Below are 11,115 nucleotides of genomic sequence, written 5' to 3'. Positions count from 1 at the left end.
GTATTATAAGTACAACGACCCTACATAAATAATGTATTTACATTTATATTATTGTACAAAGATATTATATTTTATAATAAACAGTGGTGACGGTTAAGTCAATTTTTAATTAATTATTTGGTTTAAATTGCCATGAATAATTACTTTTACTTTACCATTACTTTTTAATAAAATATTACAGGAAGCATTTCGCGAAAAAAAATTACTGATGATAGTAAACATAAATGCTGTACAATGTAACCATTTTTAATAAAAAAGAAATGGTTTTTATTCTGTTACAAACAGCGCAATTTATTTAATAAATACATAATCTGTAATTTTATAATATTTTAACAAGTAAGTTCATCCAAAAAGGGAACAGTTTTCAAATTTCCTATTGAAGCAATCGACAGCTTTGAACTGGCAACTTTTCTGGCGGCCTTAAAAAAAATTATGACAAATAAAGAAATTTTAAACAAAGGCAATTTAATAAAATTAAAATTTACCTGAATGACATCATTAGGAGATATTCCTGCAATAGCATTAGAAATGCCCACAGCATCCAAAGCATTATCTGAAAAAAGCGCTTGAATACCCAAATTCTCAACAATATTTGCTCCACTTTCCAAAGAAGACAACATACTCCTCATCAACTGAGCTTTACCTGTAAAATAACAAATTATAAATTAATTTTATAGTTGTGCTTGGCAAATTTAAAATTTTTTTTTACCGCGTTTAACATCTGCTTCTGTAATGTCAGTAGAAGAGAGTGCTTTTGCAACTAATGACACAGCAGTTCCTGCATTAGCAGCAGGCACACAGACAAGAACCCCAAATAGACCAGAATCGGAATAATTAGCATTAATAGCTTGTACTGAAGCAGAGGGCACGTTTGAGGTAACACATCTGGCTAAAACTGAGCAGCCTCCAGCGCCGTACGGAACACCCGGTTTGGTACCATACACGTGCTGCAATATGCCATATACTAGGGCTTCGTTACTAGGGATCAGACGTCCACCCTCCTTTCCCATTGCAATGTAAGTCAGATTACCACCCTTCTCCAACCTAAGGCCATCCAAGATATAAAAATAAAATATTAGGAAATATTATTCTGAAAATGAATTTCTTGAATTCTTTTTTGCCCACTACACACTTCCTCAAATTAATGAGGAAGTGTGTAGTGGGCAAAAAAGAATTCAAGAAATTCATTTTCAGAATAATATTTCATATTAAACTAACTCACTTCTAAAAGATGTCTAAAAAATTGTATGTATGTTTAATAAAATATTAGGTTTGGTAACAGTGATACTGGTGACTTACCTGGCTTCACCTGATGTATATGTAGATTTCATACAATTCTCATCACAGCTTTCTCTAATTTTCAATTTTTCAGCAAACTTGAGAACATCATTATGTTCAAATCCTACTGCTGCCACTGTCCCTTTACTAGCCACAAAGTGCTGGCAAAAGTAATGCTGAAGAGTTTCTGACGAAATCTTTCCTATTTTGGTTTTTCCAATGAATAGAGAATTACCTAAACCACGGTCACGATAAGCAGCTTTATGAAGCAGATCAAGTGCTCGAAGCTATTAAATTTTAGATAAGAAATTATGTATTTAGATCTTATTTTCAAGAATTACCTCATAAGGTCTGATTTTTAATTCAAGCTTAAGCCTGTCAGTGTTATCAGAAATTTCCCATGGTCTGAAAACTTGTTTGGTGGCAACTTCTGCGAAAAAAGGAGATGCTTCCTTGACAGCTTCTCTTGTTCCTTCCAATGTATAGGAAATAACCTCACGATCTGTTGAACATGTTAAACTTGCTCCAACTTGTTGAATGTGACGCATAATTGAGAACTGAGTGGCATTTTGGGTACTCAAACCAGCTGCAATACGCAAGACATGAGTAACTCCTAAAGTTTCATAATTCTCGAAACGTGAACCAGCTCTGAAGTAATAAAATATTTAGAATTATATATTACAATCATTAGCAATTTATTACTTCATAATACTTACTTGAATAAAATTGAAATGCGTGCAAGTGGGGAACAATTTTCAGTTGATACAACTTTTAAACCGTTTTGTAATTTTGAAATTTCGGCACAGTAATTAGGAACTCCACTTACTGGTATATGGTTAGCACCACTAGAAAAGCAACGTACCTGAAACACATGCAAAATAAGAAATTATTTGTTTACGTAATACCGACTATGACGATTATGTAAAAGACAAACTTACGGGCACAGCTCGTAAAACGGTTGCTTTACTTAGATTTGACGCCATAGCAATTACCAATTTGATATTTATTTAAAATAAATTGTTTAACGTTAGTTTAAAAGCAGCTTTATTTATTAATTATAAATATCAAATATGACAGCCAATAGACATGACCATAGATAGACATGACGTCTACCATACGTCTGCTTATGACATTTCATAAGACATTGTAACCATAGATCACTACTTCTGTTTTTTATTTCAGATGTTTTAGTTGCGTTCTGATTCATTTTATTATAAAGGAACTAAGGCGGGTACTACGTAAATGTTGAAATAACGGAAAAATATTAATGGAATTGTATAATACAAAAATAAGTTTTTTTTAAACTAATTAGCAGATTGTCTCTGCAAATTTATAGGTTTCCAAAAGTCTCTCTTCTGCAGACTACGTACAAACAAGTGAATACATCTAACGAACATATATTTCATCTTGTCTCTCTTTTACCTATAGTTTCAATGGTTTCACCATTCTCGTCTCGTGTAACCTTGTCTATGCGTGTAACGCTAATGCTTCTACGGTGTGACAAGTGTGTTGGTTTATTTTATTTTTTGTTTCCCTAGTGTTTGCGATCGGCCAGTACGCCATAATTAAACAAAAATTAGTGCAATGGAATAAAATACTCAATTTGACGCTTTAAATATCATATCGGATCGTGATAATAATTTAATGATTTCCAAATGAGTTCTAAATTAGACGTAAACAGGCGAGTATTGGCCATACAAGCGAAGAAGAAACGACACAAGCCAGGTAAAAAGAAAGGCAAAAATGACGAGCAGAACGGCCAAACTGTTGGAAACCGTAACAATAGTCGACTGGAACTATCTCACAGTTCAAGTAATGAAACTGTAGAAGATGCGTGTGAAGCGTATTCCAGTGAGGAGGAGGAACAAGAGGATAGTGCCGATTATCGAAAAGGAGGTTATCATCCTGTAAGAATTGGAGATCTGTTCTTGGGTCGGTATCATGTCACACGAAAACTTGGTTGGGGTCATTTTTCGACCGTTTGGTTATGTTGGGATTTGGAAGACAAACGCTTTGTGGCCCTTAAAGTTGTTAAATCTGCAGGACATTTTACAGAAACTGCCCTGGACGAAATTAAGATACTTAAAGCAGTGCGCGAATCTGATCCATCAGATCCAAAGCGAAATAAGACTGTACAATTGTTAAATGATTTTAAAATAAGTGGTGTCAACGGTGTTCATGTTTGCATGGTCTTTGAAGTCTTAGGTCACAACCTGCTTAAACTTATCATCAAATCAAATTATAGAGGCATTCCTTTAGCAAATGTGAGGACAATAATGAGGCAAGTACTTGAAGGTCTTGACTATCTGCACACCAAATGCAAGATCATTCACACAGACATCAAACCAGAAAACGTGCTGATATGTGTGAGTGAAGAATACATTCGAAAATTAGCATGTGAGGCTGCTGAAATGCATCAATTAGGTTTAAAACTCCCTACCTCACTTATCAGTACTGCACCACAACAAGAGATTCAACAGATAGGAAAAATGAGCAAGAACAAGAAAAAAAAGTTAAAGAAAAAGGCTAAAAGGCAGAATGAACTGCTTAAAAAACAGATGGAACAAATTGTTGAAATTGAAGAGCAAAAAAGGATCAAAGAAATCCAAAAAGTGAATGGTGATGTTGCTCCTGAAGAGAATGGAAACAGTTCAATACCTGAAAATGGAGAAGAAAAAAAAATACTTAATGGGTGTGTGGGTGATTTAGCTGGAGGAGAAGCTGTTGAGGGAAAAGAGTGTGAAATAAGTACAAATTCTCCTGTTGAAGGTGCAGGAGAAGTAATAACACCCATGTCAGAAGATGATTCCAACTCCTTGTCATCCAAACGAAGAAGCAAAGTCGAATCAGATCCTGCCTTTAAAGAATGTGACTTTGATGTTAAAATTGCTGATTTAGGTAATAATTTTGCTTCAAATTACCTTACCAAAATTTTGATCAGGCAGGTAACACATTCTAACATTTCAAACAAAAAAGACTAAACAATATCCTAATATCATCTCATTAAAAATGTCAAATGGGATTTTTGGAGATTTTCAGTGTAACTATTTAATTTTTGGGATGGGGGTTGTGGTCCTTAAAATTTTTAAATATAAAGTTCATTTACCTTTGTTTAATTTATTTCAATTTTATTTTTAATTTAGTCATTTGTGGCTTGTTTTAAAAAAAGCATGGGAGCTATTCTTGCCAGTCTGGACTAAAATAAAGATCCTGTTTTAATTAAATTTTGTTTGTGCCAGGAAATTTTCTTGTGAAAATGCATAAATTCTTAGTGGCTACTATCACTGAATTCAACTTTGGGACTTCTGCCAATTTTCTTATTTATGTATATTATTACCATAGTGGATGTATATTTAGTATTGTATGATTTTTATTAAAAAAAAAAGGACAAAGTTTACATATGGATAAAACTAGTTAACGATAAATTTAAAATACGGTCTTAATAAAGTATTTGGAAGTTTATAAAATTCCACTTTAAGTTCAGGATCTTTTTTATAATTTTAATTAGTCATTATGAGGTAATGTACACGTAATTAATTAATACTTCAAAAGATTTTCTGTACATTCCCCTGCAAATATACTCAAAGTTAATCATAAATGTATTTATTTAATAAATAGATTGATATTATTTTCTGTACTTTAGGAAACGCCTGCTGGGTAGACAAGCATTTCACCGAAGATATCCAGACTCGGCAATATCGTTCCCTGGAGGTTCTTCTCGGTGCAGGTTATAACACATCCGCAGACATTTGGAGTACCGCATGTATGGCCTTTGAATTGGCCACCGGTGATTATCTGTTCGAGCCCCATTCAGGCGCTGGATACTGTCGTGATGAGGACCATCTGGCTCATATAATAGAACTCCTGGGGGACATACCCCGTCGCATAATCGCCATGGGTAAACATTCGCGTCTCTTTTTCAATAAGCGAAACGAATTAAGGCACATAACCGGCCTGAAGCCGTGGGGTCTTGAGGCAGTGCTCATGGAGAAATACGAATGGAATCAGAAGGATGCCATCGAGTTTGCATCGTTCCTTAAACCGATGCTGGACTTTGATCTGGACAAGAGAGCCACTGCCGCGCAATGCCTCCAACACGCCTGGTTGAAAGGTGGAGAAGGAGGAGAAGAGACGGATTTAGGAGTAGAAGCGAGAGATGACGACGACGAAGATGAAGAAGACCCCGTAGACAACTAAACAACTAACTCCTATTTCGCTCTCTGTCTTTATTAATGATTATTATTATTAGTTTGTTCTTTAAAAAGGTCCTCCATCCATTCAAAAACAAAACTCTGCAAGTACTTTGGTCCGTTGATTGTTTCTATTCTCTTTTTAATGTTTTTATTTTTATCCAGCGGCCCCATTCCGTTCATAAATGCTATAATTATTATTAATATTATTATTATGGTTATTACTATTAAGCGACAGGTCGATTCGCCGGGAACGAAGTTAAAAGGCAACTTGTGAACATTAATTTTTTAAATTTCCGTACTGTTTTTCATTATTCAACATTTAAAGAAATGTTCCAAACTTGGTGAACGCCCTAAATAATTAATCGAAAAGAAATAGCATAACAAATGCAGATTAGGTTTCGAGTAAAACGTTAGTTTTTAGATTTTTTTTTTTTCGTTTTTACAGTTGATCGCCTTTTTTGAACGATTCCGAGAAAGACCCAGGACGTTTTATTTATTCTTCATGATATTCTTATTTTTTTATAAATGTATTTTTTGCAGCTAATATTTCCTTTAAATTCTGAGGAGTATCTGTCCTTATATTGTTTTTTTACAGTGTAATTGCTTTTATTAAAGTTCCTTTTATTATTATTATTATCATTAAATTCAAAGTTAAATATCTCATTTTTTTTTAATTAACCCCCTGTACGCAGTGCTACAGGGTGTTTAAATTGATGCTGGAGGATGGAACATTAATAACTTTTTTTTTTTCAAGAGTCAATTTAATATCGTTTTCGGCGACTTGTCTTGCCCCCCCCCCTCGCCGTCTGTTGTATATAAATTTAAGGAATAGAAAATTGTGATGTAGGTGTTGTATAGCCAAAATGGAGAGTAAAAAAATAATTTACCCGGTCGTAGCAAGAGTCTCAGCACCAGTGAGCTCCAACGCTTTTTTGGACAAAGTGTTATTTATTTATTTATTAAAATATAATAATGCGATGATAATAAAATAGAATGATGATATCTTTGTAGCATTAATGATAGTGATTATAACGGTTTGTTTTTATTGTGGCAGCACGACCGGGCGGTTTTAGGCCCCGTCTACCATGTACCAGCGTAAAGTAGACATAATAATTAGCTGTTGGCAGTTCCATAGTGAAAATGCACCAATATTTGTATTACTTATACCATATTAATTATACAATATAAAACTGTCATGTGCTTTTTTTATTTTTCCATAATTTTTAGGATTCCGTATCAAAAAAATACTTAAAAATTTAAAAAAAACAGCGCGACATTAAATTCGTCGTAGGTATTTCTATCCTTTTCTATTTACTCCTAATGCTCCAAACACCACAAATGCACGCACGCTCTATATTGTTGCATATCAATAGGAGCCGTTGTTTAATGGTATAAATTAATGAAAATAGAACTATTAACCTTAGTAACTGTAAATTATTTATTTTTGCAATTAGTAATGAATGTTTATTGTACTTATTTAAATCAAGTCATTCAAACAAAAGTGACTGACTGTCTTTTTATATATCTTTTATGGTTTGTTTTTAAGGTTGACCCTTTATTTCTTAATAGCAACTAATTTATTGTAAAATAAATATGCAGTGACGTCAGGATAGGTGAGAGTTGTTTATTTTCGAAGAAAATCCTCTTTTGGATCATTCGTCTTGTTAATTAAAGGTTAAGCAGGTAACGAGCATGCGTACTACCAGGACAATTGTCAATTGTCAGTTTAATATACACTAAAGTTATCGAATGTCAGTCATATTTTTTGCAAATCTTGTTATCAATAAAGTGAAAATGTTACATATTTTAGTTGCATAGTGCAGTTATGAGTGTTATTGTGATTTGCTTGGAAAAATACACGATAAATTCGAAGTAGAATTGTTGCCATAGTTATTGTATAGGTGGGTAAGTCATTTATAGCATATGTCCTCGTTTTGTTTTAATATTAAATATGTACCTCATGAAAACAATTTGTTCTTTAACTGCTAATATAATTTACTGCTAAATTGATTTTAGTGTAAGTGTTACACTAGTTTTAATATGTTAGAATTTGGTATCCATTGTAGGTACATTACCTAATTTGATTTGTCAGAAGTTTTTTCAGAAAAGTAATTTCTTATCTGTAATTAAATTTAACACTTAATAAATAACATATCTGATATTACAAACCTTTGTTCATAATACGACGAAATTATTTCTTTATCAGTTCGTTTTTGCAAGTTATCAAAAAATGTCAATTCCAATTTTATACAAATAGAAAGCAGTTTTACAGCTTCTTTTAAATTACTTATTTGCTTACTGCATGTGTTTATTTACTTTTATTGTTTAAATATTCAGTGTATATACCTGTAATTAAATTTAACAGAACATAAGTGTTATGTATTTAAGTCTAACTTGATTATTTTATTAAAAAAAGAAAAACAACAATTTGTAGATACATTTTAATATAAAATCCTTTCTGTATGTTTTATTTAAAGGTATTGTTTGTTTGCTTAAAACAAGAACATACAAAATTTTTCTGTTTTTTATTATTTCATCTGGCACATATATGTAAAATACATTTACCTTACTCTTATAAGAAAGTCAGATAAAAAAGTTAATATAGAACACAATATGCATTAAAAAACTACAAATATTCTTTTATGTATGCTTTTTAATGCACTTGTTCTAATTTACTCAATTTAAGCTAGACTTTAGCCTTCTGCTTTGACCTTGTATGGAAAACAATGATGTAATTATGACCACAGAAGGCATGCTTTACTTATTACTGATGTAACATAATTTTATGAATGAATAATTATTATTTCTTGTATTTATTTTGTTTATTTTCTAATAGGAAATTTGTAGCAATGAATAGTACGCTACCAGCAGTTGCAAAGCTTATTTCTAATCAATCAAAACAAGCTTTAATGAGCGATGCTCAAAATGTAAAAATAACTCCTTCGGAGCCAATTTTCTTGGAAACCAGTCTTGCCAAAGGGATAGCTGGGTTCTTCGTTTGGACAGCTTTGTTTTTAACGTGTCAGCAGGTACGTTAAAGTTATTTTGTACGATTACTTATTAAAGTCGATCGAGTAGAGAGTATTAAGAATTTTAAATTTATTTATTTGTAGAGCAATTTTTTAATAATCTTATTTAAAAAATACAGATTTATCGTCATCTTCGATGGTACACAAATCCTGCTGAACAAAGATGGATCGTCAGGATTCTCTTTATAGTCCCAATATACGCCACTTATTCCTGGATAAGTCTTTTATTCTTCAATTCAGAAAGCTACTACGTATATTTTTTTACTGTTAGAGATTGTTATGAAGGTATTAAACAAATGCGTGTCATCTAACATTTACTAATTAGTTATTCTTTTGTCTTCTTCTAGCATTTGTTATATACAGCTTCCTGTCTCTCTGTTATGAGTATTTGGGAGGAGAGAGCAACATCATGTCCGAAATAAGGGGAAAACCCATCAGGTCGAGCTGTCTTTTTGGCACTTGCTGTTTGATAGGGAGGAACTACACCATCGGTTTCCTACGTTTTTGTAAACAGGCCACTCTTCAGTTCTGCATTGTTAAGCCTATCATGGCTTTCGTTATCATATTTTTACAGGCCTTTGGACACTACAGGGACGGTGACTGGAGGTAACTTGTACTCGCAAATAAAAAAAAATGCATTTCTCAATGTTGCTTTTAATGTTTCAGTCCGAACGGTGGTTATTTATACGTGATAATTATCAATAATATATCCGTCTCTCTTGCCCTTTACGGCCTGTTCCTGTTCTATTTCGCCACGCGTGACCTTCTGACCCCCTTCGATCCGGTACTTAAATTCTGCACCGTCAAAACTGTAATTTTCGTCTCGTTTTGGCAAGGTAAGGACACATGGAACCATGTGACCCTGCAGATGACTCATTTCAATCTTTGTAGGGGTCGGTCTGGCAATCCTGGAGAAAGCGGAGGTGATCTCGCCCATCATAGACAGTAGTAATGGTATGAAAACGTCCACCGGTACCGTTTCGGCCGGCTATCAGAACTTCCTCATTTGTATCGAAATGTTTTTCGCTGCCGTCGCCCTCCGATACGCCTTCCCTCATCGGGTGTACACTCAGGAATGCGTCACCAACTCGACAGGCAGGTCCGTCACCATGCAGAGCATCTCCAGCAGCCTGAAGGTGAGAAATATCGAACGAAACGTGTTAGAGATCTTTTAACGAATTTTTGTAGGAAACCATGAATCCTCGGGATATCATGACCGACGCCATACACAATTTCCATCCGCAGTATCAACAGTATACCCAGTATACCTCAGGTGAGAAATAATTTTTCATTAGCATATACAGCTTTGGGCTGGTGTCCTGATTGATTAAAAGCAATAGATCAGTAATATTTACTGATCGTTTTGTGTATGACCCCCTCAGGAAAGTAATACTTTTCCGCGTACGTGCTAATTAACGCTTCCGGTTATTTTAGTTACCTGTTTTTGGTTAACGACCTTCAATTAGGAGATTAATTAACTTATGTTTAATAAGATAATGGCGGTCGTTGAACTAAAAACAAACGCATTCTTTGTCGCAATATGGCTACTGGTTGCAGTTGTTACAAGGTTGCTGTTGTAAAACAGTTGCCATTAATGCTTAAAAAACGATAATCTTTATGTTTTTTTTTTGTTCTAATTTTGCAGAAGTTACATCAAAACTGCCTTACGAGAAGCTCTGAGGGCGTTAGTTGTGCGTCTTTGCAACGCGTCTATTTCTTTTGCTCTGGGTCGTGTCTTTCAAACAAGTACACACAAACAAAAGATTAGATACCCTTATATTCTTGCTCGATGTACCTTCATTTGTTTTATTTAACAAACAAACGTGTCTCAAACTTTGGCGACTATTGCCATTTACTCCTATTAGTGACAAAAAAATGTGTATAATTTGATCATACGTATAATTGTTTAAAGTATTTTTGTATTACAATGTACAACGTAAATATACATTAGCGTTTAATACACAAAAACTGGGAAAATCGGTAGATATACAGTGACAAAGACAAACAAACGAACAAAAAAGACTCGTCTCAATAAGTTGTAACTTTTTCCTATTTGCGGCTTTATTGGCTCATAAAAGTTTCGATTCGGTTTTTGTTTTATTTGCGGTAATTGCTTCTTGATATTCTAGTCGCCTCAGAAAATTGAACGTACAATAAAAAACAAGAGTAGGGTGCAAAACAAATGCTAATACTGTTATTGGATATTAAGTCGATGTTTAATTTCCAGTTTATTTTACATAAATAACAAGCATTTAATTAATTTACCTGTAGCGGTTGTATATGTAAATATCTAATTTAAGTCATTGTATTATTTTTTTTTTATTTTTTAAATAATGTAGTTCGATTCCTGGTACGGGGATTATCTGTTGTGTATTATGTTTCTATAAAGTTTAGTTTATCAAGTTATTAGTCGATTAAAAAACAGTATTGGGACTTAATTTATTTTTTAAAATAAAACGACTAAGCTCATATAAGAACAAGCGTTGAAATGGTGACGTTATTATGAAACCTAAAAGAAAAAAGTGTAATACATAATTGTATCCAAATTGTTTCATGTTATGTATATATTCTAAGTATTAATATAGATGAATCGTTGGGGAATCCCTAAATATATT

At 33.3% G+C, this 11,115-nt stretch overlaps 3 protein-coding genes across 4 annotated transcripts; 2 read left to right on the top strand and 1 right to left on the bottom strand.

Annotated features, from left to right (window-relative positions):
* Window positions 1-261: 261 nt before the first annotated feature.
* On the bottom strand, window positions 262-2,389 carry LOC108733993 (cytochrome b-c1 complex subunit 2, mitochondrial). The gene is made up of 7 exons (XM_025981105.1): window positions 2,217-2,389; window positions 1,995-2,140; window positions 1,620-1,926; window positions 1,300-1,565; window positions 710-1,044; window positions 486-643; window positions 262-419 (listed from the first exon to the last, which is right to left on the bottom strand). The coding sequence occupies exons 1-7, from the start codon at window positions 2,259-2,261 to the stop codon at window positions 330-332; spliced, it is 1,347 nt and encodes a 448-aa protein (XP_025836890.1). The 5' UTR covers window positions 2,262-2,389; the 3' UTR covers window positions 262-329.
* Window positions 2,390-2,733: 344 nt separating this feature from the next.
* LOC108733977 (SRSF protein kinase 1) lies at window positions 2,734-6,452 on the top strand. The gene is made up of 2 exons (XM_018465348.1): window positions 2,734-4,176; window positions 4,922-6,452. Exons 1-2 carry the CDS (start codon window positions 2,934-2,936, stop codon window positions 5,473-5,475), a joined length of 1,797 nt encoding a protein of 598 aa, XP_018320850.1. The 5' UTR covers window positions 2,734-2,933; the 3' UTR covers window positions 5,476-6,452.
* A 505-nt stretch (window positions 6,453-6,957) lies between these two features.
* Window positions 6,958-11,109, top strand: LOC108734005 (transmembrane protein 184B). Of its 2 annotated transcripts, none has more exons than XM_018465383.1 (8): window positions 6,958-7,372; window positions 8,308-8,500; window positions 8,620-8,785; window positions 8,848-9,106; window positions 9,167-9,336; window positions 9,392-9,636; window positions 9,689-9,773; window positions 10,146-11,109. In XM_018465383.1, the coding sequence occupies exons 2-8, from the start codon at window positions 8,321-8,323 to the stop codon at window positions 10,178-10,180; spliced, it is 1,140 nt and encodes a 379-aa protein (XP_018320885.1). In that variant the 5' UTR covers window positions 6,958-7,372; window positions 8,308-8,320; the 3' UTR covers window positions 10,181-11,109. The 2 variants fall into 2 exon arrangements, with proteins under 2 accessions (XP_018320885.1, XP_018320893.1); XM_018465391.1 differs by having other exon boundaries at window positions 6,958-7,376.
* Window positions 11,110-11,115: the final 6 nt, after the last annotated feature.

Source organism: Agrilus planipennis, unplaced genomic scaffold (assembly GCF_000699045.2).
Source record: "Agrilus planipennis isolate EAB-ADULT unplaced genomic scaffold, Apla_2.0 scaffold1, whole genome shotgun sequence".
NCBI classification, from domain to species: Eukaryota; Metazoa; Arthropoda; class Insecta; order Coleoptera; family Buprestidae; genus Agrilus; species Agrilus planipennis.
Note: the sequence above shows the minus strand (reverse complement) of the source record. Positions and strands in the feature narration are given on the sequence as shown.